This window comes from Conger conger, chromosome 8 (genome assembly GCF_963514075.1).
Source record: "Conger conger chromosome 8, fConCon1.1, whole genome shotgun sequence".
NCBI classification, from domain to species: Eukaryota; Metazoa; Chordata; class Actinopteri; order Anguilliformes; family Congridae; genus Conger; species Conger conger.
Window position 1 is genome coordinate 63474141 of NC_083767.1, and position 17386 is coordinate 63491526.

General features: G+C 47.7%; 1 protein-coding gene across 1 annotated transcript; it reads right to left on the reverse strand.

Annotated features, from left to right (window-relative positions):
- Positions 1-1712: 1712 nt before the first annotated feature.
- On the reverse strand, positions 1713-17113 carry LOC133135498 (uncharacterized). The gene is made up of 3 exons (XM_061252536.1): positions 16982-17113; positions 15623-16105; positions 1713-6686 (listed from the first exon to the last, which is right to left on the reverse strand). Exons 2-3 carry the CDS (start codon positions 16098-16100, stop codon positions 5971-5973), a joined length of 1194 nt encoding a protein of 397 aa, XP_061108520.1. The 5' UTR covers positions 16101-16105; positions 16982-17113; the 3' UTR covers positions 1713-5970.
- Positions 17114-17386: the final 273 nt, after the last annotated feature.

The window sequence follows — 17386 nt, forward strand, 5'->3', positions numbered from 1 at the left end:
ATTAGAAACCCCTGGAAATCACACTTGGATTATGAATCTGGGAGATATGGGGTAACAAAGTTTGTACAAATTCACAAACTGAATTTGATTTCAATGATTATAATCTTGAAATCTGAAAGAAATACAAAAAAAGCCAATATTAAAAAATATATATATATTTTTTATTATGTTGATGAACATAATATATACATAGTAGACAGAGTTGGTGAGAGCCTACGGTGATATAAGAACCATTTATCTATCTATGATTTCTCTATGGAAATAGGGCAGGTCAAAGTCATGAAGTCACACTCATTAGTTTAGCCAAATCAGCATTACAAGTCTCATTATATATCTGTGATAAGTGGGATAAGCTGACTTGGAATTATCCATCAGCAGAATTGGTCAACTCCAATGAGTCATACTAAAATGGCCATGATTTATTCACAAGATAATTAAAGTATCCTGACAAATATCGTATTTTAGTCCAATGAGTGATGCATAAATCACTTTTCTACCTCATTGATTTAGATTTAATCTTCAGAAAAATACAAAGTCCATCCCCTGCCCCTAACACCTTGACATTTAGTACAAGATGCTTTGGTTCTTAGTGTTGCAACTGTGATGTTTGGTACTTTGTGCTGTAATTGTGTGTTGTTTTAATAGTTTGTGTAGTAACTGTGTGATGTTTGGTAGTGTGTGCTGTAACTGTGATGTTTGGTAGTGTGTGCTATAACTGTGTGATGTTTGGTAGTTGGTGCTGTAACTGTGTGGTGTTTGGTAGTTTGTGCTGTAACTGTGTGGTGTTTGGTAGTTGGTGCTGTAACTGTAACTGTGTGGTGTTTGGTAGTTTGTGCTGTAACTGTGTGGTGTTTGGTAGTGTGTGCTGTTACTGTGTGATGTTTTGGTAGTTTGTGCTGTAACTGTGATGTTTGGTAGTGTGTGCTGTAACTGTGTGATGTTTGGTAGTGTGTGCTGTAACTGTGTGATGTTTGGTAGTGTGTGCTGTAACTGTGTGATGTTTGGTAGTTTGTGCTGTAACTGTGTGATGTTTGGTAGTGTGTGCTGTAACTGTGTGATGTTTGGTAGTGTGTGCTGTAACTGTGTGATGTTTGGTAGTGTGTGCTGTAACTGTGTGATGTTTGGTAGTGTGTGCTGTAACTGTGATGTTTGGTAGTGTGTGCTGTAACTGTGTGATGTTTGGTAGTTTGTGCTGTAACTGTGTGATGTTTGGTAGTGTGTGCTGTAACTGTGTGATGTTTGGTAGTGTGTGCTGTAACTGTAACTGTGTGGTGTTTGGTAGTTTGTGCTGTAACTGTGTGGTGTTTGGTAGTGTGTGCTGTAACTGTGTGGTGTTTGGTAGTTTGTGCTGTAACTGTGTGATGTTTGGTAGTGTGTGCTGTAACTGTGTGATGTTTGGTAGGGTGTGCTGTAACTGTAACTGTGTGGTGTTTGGTAGTTTGTGCTGTAACTGTGTGATGTTTGGTAGTGTGTGCTGTAACTGTGATGTTTGGTAGTGTGTGCTGTAACTGTGCGATGGTTTGGTAGATTGTGCTGTAACTGTGATGTTTGGGAGTGTGTGCTGTAACTGTGATGTTTGGTAGTGTGTGCTGTAACTGTGTGATGTTTGGTAGTGTGTACTGTAACTGTGTGATGTTTGGTAGTGTGTGCTGTAACTGTGTGACGTTTTTTGTCAGGATGTGGGACAGAGCAACCCAATGCAGACTCAGGCATAAGGTGAATATGGCAGGTTTATTCAGAACAGGCAGATCAAGAACGTAATCCAAGAATAGGCAAAGTCCAAAAATCAGTAGTCAGTCCAATAGCAGGGCAGCGGTACAAGACAGAGTCCAATAAGCAGCATCCTAATAAAGCCGGCAGAGTTCAGTAGCGGGCAGGCCATCGACACAAGTGTACAAAGCACAAACACATAATCCAAAAGCCAGGCAGAGTTAAAACATCTGGGAATCCAAAAACGGCAGAAAAGAAACAGAATAGAAATGGGTCAGGAAACCAGAGGCTAGAACTGAACAGATACAACTTTACACAAGGAAATAGAACTGACAAATGAACAAACGGACACATTTCCCATTTATTACTTGTATAAATGATATTATCACCTGAAAAATAAATGTTTAATTTCATTTGAACTTCATGCACAGTCCTGTATTTTGCTCACTGCCCCTCAACTGAGCTGCCACTACATTACATTACATTAATGGCATTTGGCAGAGGCTCTTATCCAGAGTGACTTACAGTTGATTAGACTAAGCAGGAGACAATGGCATGGCATTACACAACTGATGTTTAATTTGTTCACACTCCATGGGTATTGTACTTCTGTTACCTAACTTTGGTTGAATTAAACTTTTTTGGCATTGATGGTCTCCCCTTGCTTATTACGGTTGCTTGTTAAGCTTGAGTCCAGCCCCCCTGCTGGCCGCTCTTAATATCACAAGATCTTGGGATTAAACTGGGAACAATTCACAAAATGATTCAGAAGAACCGCAAGTCCACCGGTATCCAAAATAAAAAAAAACTTTTATTTTCAGATTCTTCTTTTATTCTTTTATTTTTTCATTTAAACATCACATAAGAGCTGTAATATCTAATGTATCTGATATCTGTGAAGCCTGTCAAAATGTGTCTGATCTTGCAACAACGAAAATGAAAAGAAAGTTTTAGGATTTTAATACCAATGTTACTTCAGAGAAGAGACACACTGGGTTTCTGACGACAACCTCAAACTGCCTGGGTTCTTCCTCACCGGATCCATCCACAGCAGGAAGCATGGAATGGCAACCTTTGTCCGGGAAGGATTGAGCTGGTCAGCCACCAGTCAATCTCCACCCGGCTGCAACATTGAATGGCTGGTCACCAAAATCCAAGAAACATCTGTTGTGAATGTATACAAGCCCCCACCAACTGTGCTGACTGTATCATCACTACCATCTGTGACTCCTCCCGCCATCTATGCAGGTGACTTCAATTGCCAACATACAGATTGGGGTTACAACCACACATCACAGGATGGTGAAGCGCTGAGTGAGTGGGCTTCTAACGCTGAGGCATTGCTGCTCTTCGACCCAAAGGAGCCCCCAAGCTTCTTTTCTGCACGCTGGAACTCTCACACCAACCCAGGCCTTTGCCGTATGCCGCAGTAACGACCTGAAACCGGAGAGACGTGTCTTGGACAGGTTCCCTCGTTCACACCACCGGCCATCCCTCATCAAAGTACCATCACTGGTACAGCCGGTATCTGGCAAACCGGTCAGGAGATGGAACTTCAGGAAGGCGAACTGGCGGCAGTTTATGGCGGAAACGGAAAGAAGAACTGCTGGTCTCCTGGACCCAGAAGCAGCTGATGTGGATGCTGCATACGCCGCCTACTGTGAAGTCCTCCTCAGGGCAGCAAAGCACAACATCCCACGTGGCTACAATAAGAACTACATCCCGGGCTGGGATGAGGAGTGCAGCTGCCTGCTGCGCCAACACCAGCAGGCAAGCTCCAGGGAAGAAATGGACGCAACAGCAACAACCCTATTGCAGAAGCTGGACGACACCCAAAGGGCCAGGTGGACTGAAGTAGTGGAAGCTATCGACTTCACCCACTCTAGCCGGAAGGTGTGGCAGACCATCAACCTGCTCTCAGGGAGAAAAACAACCCCCCGCAGGTGTCCAGTGACAGCAGATGCCATTGCTTCCCAGCTCCTGAAAAATGGTCGCTTCCCTGATGCTGACAGAAACGTCACACGATTGACCTCGTGTGAGGTATCGTCTCTCTCCAAGGCAGCCAGCGTCGATGCTAACCTCTCAGGAGACTTCACAGTAGCCGAACTAAGTGCAGCAATCAACAAACTGAAGCCGGGCAAGTCATCAGGTCGAGACAATATCCACCCAGAGTTTGTCATACACCAAAGTGAAAGAACATCTTACTGGCTATGCTCGTTCTTCTCATCATGCTTCCGGAGGTCCAAGCTCCCAAAGACCTGGCGCCGTGCTTCCGTCATAGCCTTGCCAAAGCCGAACAAACCCGCCGAAGACCCGAAGTCCTACAGGCCCATCTCTCTGCTCTGTGTCCCATATAAGATCCTGGAGAGGCTGATTCACAGCCGCATCGAGCCAGTGGTGGACCCACAACTCCCACCGGAACAAGCCGGCTTCCGCCGAGGCAGGTCAACAGTGGATCAGGTAACGCTACTCACTCAGGACATCGAGGACAGCTTTCAGGATAACGAAAAAGCTGGAGTAGTATTCCTGGACCTGACAGCCGCCTATGACACCGTGTGGCACCGTGGACTACATCTGAAACTGTTGAGGACAATCCCAGACCGGCACATGGTGAGGTTCATTATGGAGATGCTATCGAACCGTAGCTTCATCCTACAGACCAGCGATGGCCAGACCAGCAGGCTCAGAAAGTTGAAGAACGGTGTCCCGCAAGGCTCCGTCCTCTCACCAATGTTGTTCAACATATACATTCACGACCTGCCAGATACAACATCTACCAAGTATGGCTATGCGGACGACTTGGCCATCATGCTTCGCCGCCCAACATGGAAGGCGATGGAAGATGGCCTCAACCGAGACATGGGCATCCTGGCAGACTACCTCCAGAAGTGGCACCTTCAGCTCAGCATGGGCAAGACAGTGTCTGCAGCTTACCACCTTAACAATCGGGAAGCAAGAAGGGAACTGGACGTGCATGTTGGCAACAACCGCCTGGAGTTCCAGCAAGCCCCCAAGTACCTCGGCGTATGCTTGGACCGGACACTGTCCTACAAGCAACACCTGGATGAAGTGAAGGCCAAGACAACAGCAAGGGTCTCGCTCATCCGCCGCCTGGCGGGTTCGACTTGGGGAGCTTCCCCCCAGACCCTACGCATATCCACGCAAGCCCTGGTATTACCCATAGCAGAATACTGTGCCCCAGCCTGGAGCAGAAGTCCACATGTGAACAAGGTAGATACAGTCATCAACAGCGCCCTCCGTATAGTTACTGGTTGTCTGAAACCCACCCCTGTGTCCTACCTGCCAGTCCTAGCTGGAATCGCCCCAGCCAGTCTCTGACGGGATGCGGCTACCCTCGCCCTGGCAAGAAAAGCCCAGAAGCACGACTGGCACATCCTACACAAAGCCACAACAACACCGGCACCACCATGCAGGCTTAAGTCTCGCCATCCCTACAACAAGGCAGCGCAGGAGATGCTACAGTCTATCCCTGAGGACTTGTCCAGAGACGCCTGGCTGGCAGCATCCTGGAAACAGACGTGGGAGACGGCTGGGCCCTCCCGCATGCAACGATACATCCGGGACCCAGGAGGCGGTGTAAAAGGAGAAGACATGCCACGCCATCTATGGACCTCACTGAACCGTCTGCGCTCTGGCGTCGGACGCTTCAAGTCATCTCTGAAGAAGTGGGGCCTATCGGACAGTGCGGCATGTGAGTGCGGCGAGCCTGAACAGACTGCCGAGCACATAATCACCGGCTGCCCCCTATACAGCCCACCCTCAGAAGCTGGCCTTTTCGACTTAGGACCGGAGACGAGGGCGTGGCTGCATGACACTGAGTTGGCCATCTGACGATATACGAAAGAAGAGAAGAGAAAGGAGTTCAGCACAATCCACAATCACCTGACCTCAACCCCAGTGAATATTTATGGGGGCACTTCAAGACTGACAAAAGCCAAGCATTCAGTAACAACACAAGGTGCTCTTTGGAACATTGTCAGGCTGGAATAACATGGATCCTGTGGAGTCTGTGCCAGCTCCAGAGCACATTGCCATTAAAGCAAAAGGGGGGCATACCAAATACTAAGAAATTCTGAAATTCATGTACATTTTTCAAAGATTTAACTTTTCACTCCAATTGTTATGCTGGTAATATAAGTTGTAAGGAAAATGTTCAGACTTTTAGACCCCACTGCATGTGATAAATCTGGAGCTCACTATGTGTACCCTGTGGGAATGTGTCATGGGTGTACATCTCAATCAATAAAACTGAATTTCATTTAATGTCTGCTCGTCATCGATGGCTGAAACTTTCTGGTGGAGTTCCTGCAGGCTAAGGATGGCAGCTTTGACTTGTGGATCACTGAGGAGCTCATATCTTCTATCTCCCTGCATTTGAAGCATGAGTTCAATGATCTCTCCCAGTATGTTCACCACAGGGGGCAGGCAGATGACTTGCGGCGTGTGGGTTGTAGCCACGCTCGCTCTTGCAGCCAGCGTGCTTAACATGTTGGCGCCGCTCCAGAATATCTCCTGCATTGGGTTGATGTTGGTGCGCTGAGTGTGGGTTGTAGCCACGCTCACTCTTGCAGCCAGAGTGTTTAACATGTTGGCGCCGCTCCAGAGTATCTCCTGCATTGGGTTGATGTTGGTGCGCTGAGTGAGGGTCGTAGCGACGCTCGCTCTACCAGCCAGGGTGCTTAACATGTAGAGGGCGTTCCTGAGTTTCTCCTGCGCTCGGGCGATGTTGGTGCGCTGTGTATAAACCTGCGCTAGGCTCTGCTTAATCTGCTCTATGGTCCTGCTGCACTGTGCAATCTCATCCTTCTTTTTTGTACATTGCCTTTTTTTTTGTTCCAACTTATAATAATAATTATTAACTTCTCTTTCAGAGTTTTCCACTTCTTCCTCTGCTGTACGTATTGCTGATTTGGCATTGTCCAACTCTACCTGAGAGACCAGAGCAATGATGGCACCTGCAAAGACAAGGTTGTTTTTAACCACCAGAGGTGTACAGGGTTTTACAATTCTACCCAGGCAGTTCCATTCCGATTATCCTCTTTGTTACATACCATCAATATAAAAAACCTAGGACTAATGCTGCATTCACACATGAATCATGGTAGATGGTAGATCATTATATTGGATGGGAGCACAACAGTAAAATGTTCTTAGGACGGTTGTTCTCCGTAGGTTGCTATGGCAGACGGCACTTGCCACTGCTTTTGCCCCGCAGAGCGGATTTCTTGTTTTTTGACTACGCTCACTGGACATTCCCTGAATAAAGCCCTGATGGGACTTTATTACATCTCTGTCTGAGTCATGCATTTTGGGTGCAACCCCCAAGCACCCGTCTCAATTGGAATAGATGGGGCACAATTGGCTACCAAATTGTGAGAAAAGGAAATTCTACAGCAACTGAAACTGGCAGTTTATTTGTCGACAGTAACTCACCAGCGATGGGTGATGCTACACCAGTGATGTGGAAGAAGGCTAGTCCTATTCCAACATTACGCATAACTTTACTTTCTTCCCTTGTCCTTTCAAGCATTTGCAACTTAACTGAAATTGTGTTAGTTTGGGCATAAATGGACACTCTAAAATTGAGTATTAGACATGTGCCACCATCCTCAACATTGGATAGGTTGATGATAAACTTTCATGACAGAAATTGTAGGTGTAGGTATAAGATCTCAGTGGCAGAGGGGCTCTGCAAGCAAGGGACAAGTCATTTTCATGACCGCTCATTGTTCTACTGGGCTTGATAACATTCATGTGTGTGAGAAAAATTCATTGTTAATTGTTTTTGGAGTTGAAAATTAATTCAATAACATAAAAAAGAAACATTCTGATTACATTCAGACTGGTTAATAGGTGATTAAATGCATTTACTTTCCTTATGTATTGGGGCTTTTTGGGGAAAGTTACCCTTTATAAGAGAAAGTCATTTATAAATGACAATCACCTAAAAGGAAGGTCAAAGGTTAAATTGGAAAAAAATTATTGTAGAATTGATGTTAAGGTCAAATAGAACAAAACAAAAAACAACACAAATAGATTTTTTGAAGTGCTATTTCATAATGTGTACCATCCATAAAGGGTTAAAAAATAATTTTAGTATAAAACGGTTTAAAATAGCAGTGCGTTTCGGCTTCTTCAGGGCAGTAATCACTGAAATACTGTCATGATTCTGATTTCTGTCTGTTAGTTTATTTGGTATTTTTGTAAATGTATTATTTTTCTTATTCATGTCTGGTTTTCTGTTTACATTAATTAGTCTTTGCACTCGTCTTCCCCTGAATGTTTACTAGCCCAGTGACTCCCCTGTGATGTCTGAGTCTGAATGTTTACGAGCCCAGTCACTCCCCTGTGATGTCTGAGTCTGAATGTTTACGAGCCCAGTCACTCCCCTGTGATGTCTGAGTCTGAATGTTTACTAGCCCAGTCACTCCCCTGTGATGTCTGAGTCTGAATGTTTACTAGCCCAGTGACTCCCCTGTGATGTCTGAGTCTGAATGTTTACCAGCCCAGTCACTCCCCTGTGATGTCTGAGTCTGAATGTTTACTAGCCCAGTGACTCCCCTGTGATGTCTGAGTCTGAATGTTTACCAGCCCAGTCACTCCCCTGTGATGTCTGTGTCTGAATGTTTACGAGCCCAGTGACTCCCCTGTGATGTCTGTGTCTGAATGTTTACTAGCCCAGTCACTCCCCTGTGATGTCTGAGTCTGAATGTTTACCAGCCCAGTCACTCCCCTGTGATGTCTGTGTCTGAATTTTTACGAGCCCAGTCACTCCCCTGTGATGTCTGAGTCTGAATGTTTACTCGCCCCAGTCACTCCCCTGTGATGTCTGTGTCTGAATGTTTACTAGCCCAGTCACTCCCCTGACTGCGTGCTTCACTATTCGGGTGTTTACGGTAGTTCTGGGGTTCAACCTTCCTTCCAATCTTGCATTCCTTACTTCCGGCTTCTTTCGCTAGTTAATGTTGTAAAGCACTATTCTTACTAACAACTACTAATTTAGATATTGTACAGTACTAATACACTTACTGTCTGTCTAACTAACAAACTAATGGTCACTTAATTTCGGTAGTTTAGATTTAATCACGTAACTAACTGACTAACATTATCTCCTAGTTTTCCACTCTGTTCCATAACTCCATCTTTCTATGCTATCACTGATTACTTGCTTAGTTTCAGCAAAGTATTCGCACCTGTCTCTCCGTATCTCTACATCTCCCGATTCTGTGCAATTGTCTACTCCCTAGTCCAGAGCCATTTGTATGATATGTGTGTCTTTGTGAATCCAGTCCGCGTTTTCGTTTCCCCATCGTTATTGTAATATTACCCTTTCATGCGTCTCACCTGATGTTTATTTGTTAGACCACCGAGTGACTGTCTGTATTTATACCTGTCCTTTTCAGTTGCATGGTGCTCGTTCATTGTTTCCTGAGTCCCGAGCCCTTTATCCCTTAACCCCAGTTCTAGCCCCCTTGTTCTAGCCCCCCTATTCTAGCCCCTTTGTTCTAGCCCCTTTGTTCTAGCCCCCTTGTTCTAGCCCCCTTGTTCCCAAAGCCTTTGCCGTTGTGGCATTCTGTCTGTTGATTTTTGCTTCTGGATTCCTGTGTATGACCCTTGCCTGCTTCCCCAGGCTCTTCTCTTGTTTTGTGGACTCTGTACCTCTGCCCTGCTTCTGGACTGCCTACCTGGTTTTGAACTCTTGCCTGTTTGGACTACACTCTGTCTGCCCCTTATCCACCTGCTCATTAAACCACCCCCGAGTCAGCTTCTGGTTCCTCTGCCGCCCCCTGCCGTGACAAATCGCTGTAATACTGCCCTGAAGATGGCTCCCAGCAAAATGTATGCATGTTATTCAAGTGTGTTATCAGAAATACATTCCATTTTATAATAAATACTTCCACCGTTCTGTAGTTGTCACGGTGGGAGGTAATACCCCTTGTCACCGCCTGAGGGGTGAGGATCATTGCTTCCACCTGATCCTCGTTAACTTCAGGGTAATTACCTCCCGGGAAGAGTATTTAAGCTCAGTACCAACTACACTTTGGTGCTTGTGTGTCAACTGTTCACTCTTGAGCCAAGCCAGTAAAAGCACATGGTAGACTCGGTTAGTAGTGAGTCGGGTATTGTGCTGGTGTGTGTATTTGACAACATTACAGGTAAGGAAGGCGTGCAGTATTTCTGTATTGTACACTGGCGCCTTACCAAACAAAAAAAGGTTTTGTGTTTTTTTCCCCCGGTATTTGTATTTTGGTTTGCTTTTCTTCCCGAGCTGCGTCTCAAGGTTTTTATTTTATTGTGCCTAGCATTTTACGCTAGGTTGTATTTTCTTTTCGGGTTCCTCAGTTCCCTACCTTTGCTGAGGTCTGACAAAACACCAACTTTGGTTTTGAGTTTTGCCCTGTTTTGTAAGGGTTGCTTTATTTTTGCTCAGCCGCTGTTTCGGCTTTAATTCTGTTACTCTTTAGATTCGCCTCCGGGTTGGTTTTCGTTGCTCCCTCTGTTCTGGGAGAAGGGATTTGTTGAAAACCTCTGTTTCGTTTAGGATTTAGTGGCGAACACGCTTGCGTGCTCGCTTATAAGGGTTTTCCCTTAAGTCGCTACTGGCTCTCCGTCACCCCAACCTCACAGAACACACAAGCCATCTTGGAGCGACCAGCGACTAGTTTTGGAATGGAGGGGGGAGATTCCTCACTAGAAGCGGTGGTAGCTGCGCAGCAGGCTACGCTAAGTAGGCAGGAGCAGGCGCTGCAGGCTCAGCAGGCTGCCACCTTGGAGCAGCAGACCCTAGTGTTTCAGCGTCAGGATGATGTTAGGTGGGCAGCAGGACGTGCCAAGTTTTCGCCAACTAGCGAGTGAATTTCATTTAGCGCAGGTGCGCGAGGCATCCCCAGACAATCCGTCACCACCCACTCCTCCCCAACTTGCGGCTCCCCCTTACTCGCTTACTATGCCTATGGTCAGGGAGCCCAAGCTACAGTTACCGTTGCGGTACGGGGGAGAGGCGGGCGAGTGTAGGGGGTTCCTCTAGCAGTGTCTGATTTTCTTTAAAGCACAGCCTTCCCGGTTCTCTACTGAGGACGCCCGGGTAGCATTTATTCTCTCTTTACTGACCAGTACCGCCCTGGCCTGGGCAGAACCACTGATCCGTGGCCAGTCACCCATAATGAGTGCCTCTCAGTCCCTCATCCAAGAAATTACCAGAGTATTCGACCATAACATCACTGGCAAAGAGGCCGCTGCCCGCCTAACGCGAATGAGGCAGGGGACTCAGAGTGTAGCCAAATTCTCTGTGGCATTTCAGGCTCTGGCCGGGGAGACAGGGTGGGCGGATGACCCTCTGATGAGACTGTTTATGGGGGCATTATCAGACCCTGTTAGGGATGCCCTCGCTACCCTGGAATCCCCGGAGACTTTCGGGGCGCTGATTTCCACCGCCATTCGAATTGATAACCGGATGCGGGAACGAGACGGGCAGAAATAATTGGCCTAGCCCGCCGCCCCTAGGTAGGACTATACGGGCTGAGGGGAACCAGGAGACACACAAAGGGGAGGAACCGATGCAACTGGGGGTTACCACTCTGGCATGTTCACGAAAGCGACCCGGGAGAGAAGGGCTATGTTTTCTTTGCCATCGACCAGGGCACTTTTGCCAAACTGTCCTGATCTAAAAGTAAAAGAGCAGTCCCACTAGTGGAGGGAAAGTCACGAGTGGGACCGCTCGAGGGTATTAGCTTTCGCACCATCATACCAGTTGAGTTCACTTGGAAAGGGGTCACTGTGGGGGCAGAAGCCTTTATAGACTCCGGGGCGGTGGATAATTTTATTGATCGCCAGTGGGCGAAAGGGAAGGGGCTGCCGTTTCGCTCTATGCCGCAGCCTCAGTCGATTATAGCACTAGATGGGCGTCCATTGGGGACCGGAGTGGTCCTCCTGCGGACAGAGCGGCTGATTATGCGTATCCCACTTCGGGGGCACTGGGAGCGCATATACTTTTATGTGGTGGAATCCCCGGCGTATCCAATAGTTTTAGGACACGTCTGGCTCGTTAAACATCAGCCTCACATAAACTGGGGTAGCCGCAATAACCCGGTGTCTCAGTGGGGTCCGCAGTGCGCCGCTCACACGGACCGTGGGAATGCTTCCCCGACCCCTCCCACTGACTGACATAGGTTCCGAACTGGACGAGGAGGAGTCTAGGGAGCTCCTAGGCTCTGAGGTTAGGATACCGGAGGAGGAGGAGCCGGAAGGGAGCCTGGTGTGGGACCCAGTCTGCGACTGGAGCCTCCCTATAGATGAGGGAGAATATAGTGACGCTACAGACAGGGAAACCGAGAGCCTAGAACAAACCCCTATGAGTGGGAGTGAGGACCGGATGGTGGGGGCTATTGCATTCCCGCTGCCATCAAATGTCCCGCGGGTGTATCGGGATTTAGCTGAGGGTTTTAGTAAACAACGGGCAACCACGTTACCCTCCCACCGTTCGTACGACTGTGCCATAGATTTGCATCCAGGTACAGTTCCGCCCCGGGGTGCACTCTATTCATTGTCAGTGCCGGAGAGCCGGACTATGAAAGAATACATTCAGGAAGCCCTAGCCCTCGGGTTCATCCGACCGTCCTCATCACCGGCTGGGGCGGGGTTCTTTTTTGTTAAAAAAAAGGACGGGAGCCTGAGGCCCTGTATCGATTACAGAGGACTGAACGCCATCACCGTAAAGAATAGGTACCCCCTGCCATTGATGAACTCGGCATTCGAGCGCCTGCAAACAGCCTCAGTATTCACGAAATTGGACCTCCGTAATGCGTACAACCTGGTACGCATACGGGAAGGCGATGAATGGAAAACAGCCTTCAACACACACTCTGGTCATTATGAATATCGGGTTATGCCATTTGGCCTCACCAACGCCCCCGCAGTGTTTCAGGCGCTCGTCAATGATGTGCTTCGAGACATGCTGGAGAGATTCGTCTTCGTCTATCTAGACGATATTCTCCGCCACCCTCTCAGAGCACATTCAACATGTAAAAACGGTACTGGCACGCTTATTAGAAGCTCGCCTTTTTGTGAAGGCAGAGAAGTGCATGTTTCACGCGAGTTCGGTGTCGTTCCTCGGTTTCATCGTTTCCGCCCGCAAAACCGAGATGGACCTGTGAAACAGGTGCAGAGATTCCTAGGGTTCGGCAATTTTTATCGGCGGTTCATCCGGAACTTTATCACGGTAGTCGCGCCCATCACTGCGCTCACTAAAAAGAATGCCCCGGCGCATTTCGTCTGGACCCCTCGGGCGGAGGCAGCGTTCGTGGAGTTAAAGAAGAGGTTCTGTTCGGAACCCATTCTGATAACCCCAAACCCGTCCCTTACGTTTATTGTGGAGGTTGATGTCTCTGAGTGGGGGGTGGGGGCAATTCTTTCACAACGGTCTCCCCAAGATCAAAAAGTGCACCCCTGCGCGTTCTTCTCTCGGTCACTGTCTCAGGCTGAGAGAAACTACGACTTGGGGGATCGAGAGCTGCTAGCAGTCAAATTGGCCTTGGAGGAGTGGCGGCACTGGCTTGAAGGTGCAGAACATCCGTTCACAGTGTGGACGGACCATAAGAACCTGGAGTACATCCAGACTGCTAAAACGCGCAACTCTCGTCAGGCCCGCTGGGCACTATTTTTCGCGCGTTTTTCTTTCACGGTAACGTACCGCCCCGGCTCTAAGAACATTAAGCCAGACGCTCTCTCACGGGTTGGCGACAAAACCGACCGGGAACACAATCCGGAACCTATCCTTTCTGGGGTTAGGATCATGGCACCAGTTATTTGGGGGGTTGAGTCAGCCGTGCGTAGAGCATTACGTCGAGACCCGGATCAAGGGGGGGGTCCGCCGCACTGCCTTTTTGTGCCCGCGGGGGTCCGGTCCCAAGTGCTGCAGTGGGGACATGCCTCACGGTTAGCGGAGAGGGATGTCCGCGAATTTGTGGTCGCATGCCCAGTTTGCGCACGCAGCAAGGGCTCCCACAGTCCTATTGCGGGGCAGCTACATCCGTTACCGGTTCCGAGGCGGCCCTGGAGTCACATCGCGCTGGATTTTATCACTCACGGGGTTCCCACCATCCGAGGGGAGAATGGTCATTTTAGTGGTGGTGGACCGGTTTTCCAAGGCGGCCCACTTCGTGGCACTGCCAAAATTACCTTCGGCAGTGGAGACCGCACGGTTGGTGGTCGACCACGTGTTCCGGTTGCACGGGTTACCTCAGGATGTGGTATCGGATCGGGGTCCCCAGTTCGCATCCCGGTTCTGGCGGGCGTTCTGTTCCCACCTCCATGCCTAATTGACGGGGAGGCGGTCTACAGCGTGCGACGCATCCTGGCGGAGCGTCGCGTGGGTAGGGGCAAACAGTATCTCATAGACTGGGAGGGGTTTGGCCCTGAGGAAGGATGTTGAGTCCCCTCGAGGGACATTCTGGACCCTGAGCTTATCCATGAGTTTCACAGGCGAGGGGCAGAAGGAGCGTCTTGGGCCGCTCCTTAGCAGAGGGGTCCTGTCATGGTGGGAGGTAATACCCCTTGTCACCGCCTGAGGGCTGAGGATCATTGCTTCCACCTGATCCTCGTTAACTCCAGGGTAATTACCTCCCGGGAAGAGTATTTAAGCTAGGTACCAACTACACTTCGGTGCTTGTGTGTCAACTGTTCGCTCTTGAGCCAAGCCGGTAAAAGCACATGGTAGACTCGGTTAGTAGTGAGTCAGGTATTGTGCTGGTGTGTGTATTTGACAACATGCAGTATTTCTGTATTGTACACTGGCGCCTTCCCAAACAAAAAAAGGTTTTGTGTTTTTTTTTTATTTCAGACTCGTGTGAGTCGGGGGTAGAGGGACGTTGTCCCCGGTATTTGTATTTTGGTTTGCTTTTCTTCCCGAGCTGCTTCTCGAGGTTTTTATTTTATTGTGCCTAGCATTTTACGCTAGGTTGTATTTTCTTTTCGGGTTCCTCAGTTCCCTACCTTTGCTGAGGTCTGGCAAAACACCAAGTTTGGTTTTGAGTTTCGCCCTGTTTTGTAAGGGTTGCTTTATTTTCGCTCAGCCGCTGTTTCGGCTTTAATTCTGTTACTCTTTAGATTCGCCTTCGGGTTGGTTTTCGTTGCTCCCTCTGTTCCGGGAGAAGGGATTTGTTTAAAACCTCTGTTTCGTTTAGGATTTAGTGGCGAACACGCTTGCGTGCTCGCTTATAAGGGTTTTCCCTTTAGTCGCTACTGGCTCTCCGTCACCCCAACCTCACAGTAGTAGTGTCTGAAATTTCGAAACAGAAATCTCTCTGAACCTCATGCAACAATGGTGCACATGCTTAACGAGATAGAAATTGGTCGTGTTTGTGGTGTTAACCCCCAAATGCTCCTGACGAGCTGGTCGGGGCCTTGCATGGCAGCCAATCGCCGTCAGTGTGTTAGTGTGTGTATGAATGGATGAATGGAGAAGCATCACTTGTACTGGGGTTTGGATAAAGGCGCTATATAAATGCCTGCCATTTACCATTTAAAGAGGGAAATTCTGGAGCCGCGGTGGTGCAACAGACTAAGATGCCAAAGTTTGGCCGGCTCACTGCTCCAGAGGGAGCGTCTCGGCAGGGTTAGCGGATGGCTGTGCACAACAGCACCCCGGCCGCCTCGGAGTCACGAGCACGTGACGAGACGAGACGGCTTGAAGAGACCCGTGTTCTTCTCGGATCGCCATAGGGACGGGGTGTGGCCGGTGTATCCCCCAGCTAACACTCATTGGATCAGATAGGGCAACCAAATTTGTAGAAAAGGGGAAAATCTTAAATAAATGTATTTAAAAAAAGGGAAATTCCACAGTAACTGAAACTGGCATTGTAAAAATGCACATCATTTTCCGACAGTATCTCACCAGGGATGGTTCCGATGATGGGGATGAACATTATTCCGATTGCAACATCCCGCACGGCCTCAGTCACCCTCTGCTTTCTTTCAAGGTCTTCAAGAATTCCCCGAGCAGAATCTCGGGCTCTCCGAGCATCATCTAGAGACTTTCTGAATGTCTCCATGCAGTCAGCTATGCATTGGCTTTCTGTTTCCAAGTTTTCCAGTTCTTTCACTTTATTTATCTGCTCACGGTCCAGTTCTCCTTTCCTGGCGGTCAGACTCTCTGTGAGTGCATCCACCTGCGACAGCTGACTGGACGCAGCAGATTCAGCCCATTCTAGGCTCCATTTGGCCTGAACAATAGCGTGCTGCAGCGCTAGTGTCTTTGACTCATCATAGGCCAGCAGAATGGTTGCAACGGTTTTGAAATGCTCAATTCCATTTTTGAGCTGTGGGATAACAGCCCTGATGAAATTCTGTTCCTGCTGTTGTGCATCCTGCATTGTCTCTGTGGATGAAAAGCATATTCAAATGAGAGATTACAGCACCTTTTATAAATGCAGTGAGCTCCTTTTTTTTTCCTGTGCTGCACAATAATAGATTTGTAATCAGACAATTATATTCGCGTAAAGCCGTGTATATGAATTATTACTGAGCACACATGCTCCTTTGCAGGCTAACGTGCATGGCTTTTTTTTTTGTTTTTGTTTTGTTTTTTAAATTACTCTTGAACGATATTGGATGTTAGATTTTCACGCGATTTGTACAGTGTAAAGGGAAAACTGCGCAGTTTCCCGAATAGAAATACTAAGAACACATTATTTCAGTCCAAATGTCGCCTTCTCGATTGCAGGACAGGACAGTACACTAGCTGCATTGACGGTAGGTACTTTAGCAAGCATTAAACTCAAAATGCTGAAATTAAATGGTCTAAAGTGTCGCCGTATTTTACCCAAAAGGACTCAAAACAATGGGACGCGCCTTTGCAATAGACAGACGTTCTTTTATGTCTTCTTATTTCATGAAGCTTCCTTAACGGTCACGCTCGTAACTTTAAAAAATATAGGAACTTAAATTAAATTGATCTGCGTTAGTTACCTCCCAGTTTCATGTGAGCGAAAAACAAGTTCACTTTCAAAAAGCCATTAAATGTACTTGACTGAAAATATTTATTTCTGTGGCAATGTATCCACCACAATAAAGGCAATATTATACCATTTCATTAGTATAATGGCCAAATGAAGTCTGTTCACCACAATATACACCGGAAGGGTAAATGTGAAATAAGTAAGTTAGAAAAACTTACGCAGTGCACTGTAGGTGGCACTTGATCACTACACCTTTGACTGAAGATATTACTGTTTAATAATGAGAAAGAGCTCACCTGGGTCCGTAATATCGAAGTGTGGGATAATTTGTTCGTTCGTCTTCTCCCTGGAAGCGCACCACTGGAGCAGTGGACCTGTGGGTGGCTCTGTATCCTGGGATCTGTACTCGTGGTGTGAGAGGCTGCGGCTGTCTGCAGGGGAATGTATTGTTAGCCCTTGAAATTGTACTTCCCTGTAGGGTCTTTCAGCCCACTTTGGGTGTGCACTTTGAACTTTGCTGCGCATGGCTCCGAATAAGAGCGTCTGCCACATACCAATGATGTGCTGTAGTGTAATGCCCCAGCTTCCTACAGACCATGTGATTTCTCGGAAAAACTTAGCCTTGTTGCTATGTCAGCTGTGGCAGGCACAAGTGCTCCATCTTTCTCTGTGTAAAGTGCAGGATGCATGCAAATATAATT

Bases quoted from the DNA above. Each gene is read 5' to 3' on its own strand.
- LOC133135498 (XM_061252536.1), bottom strand. From the start codon at position 16,100: ATGCAGGATGCACAACAGCAGGAACAGAATTTCATCAGGGCTGTTATC. The intron at 6,687-15,622 runs GTGAGATACTGT...TTGTCTTTGCAG, and splicing joins CATCATCGGAACCATCCCTG to GTGCCATCATTGCTCTGGTC.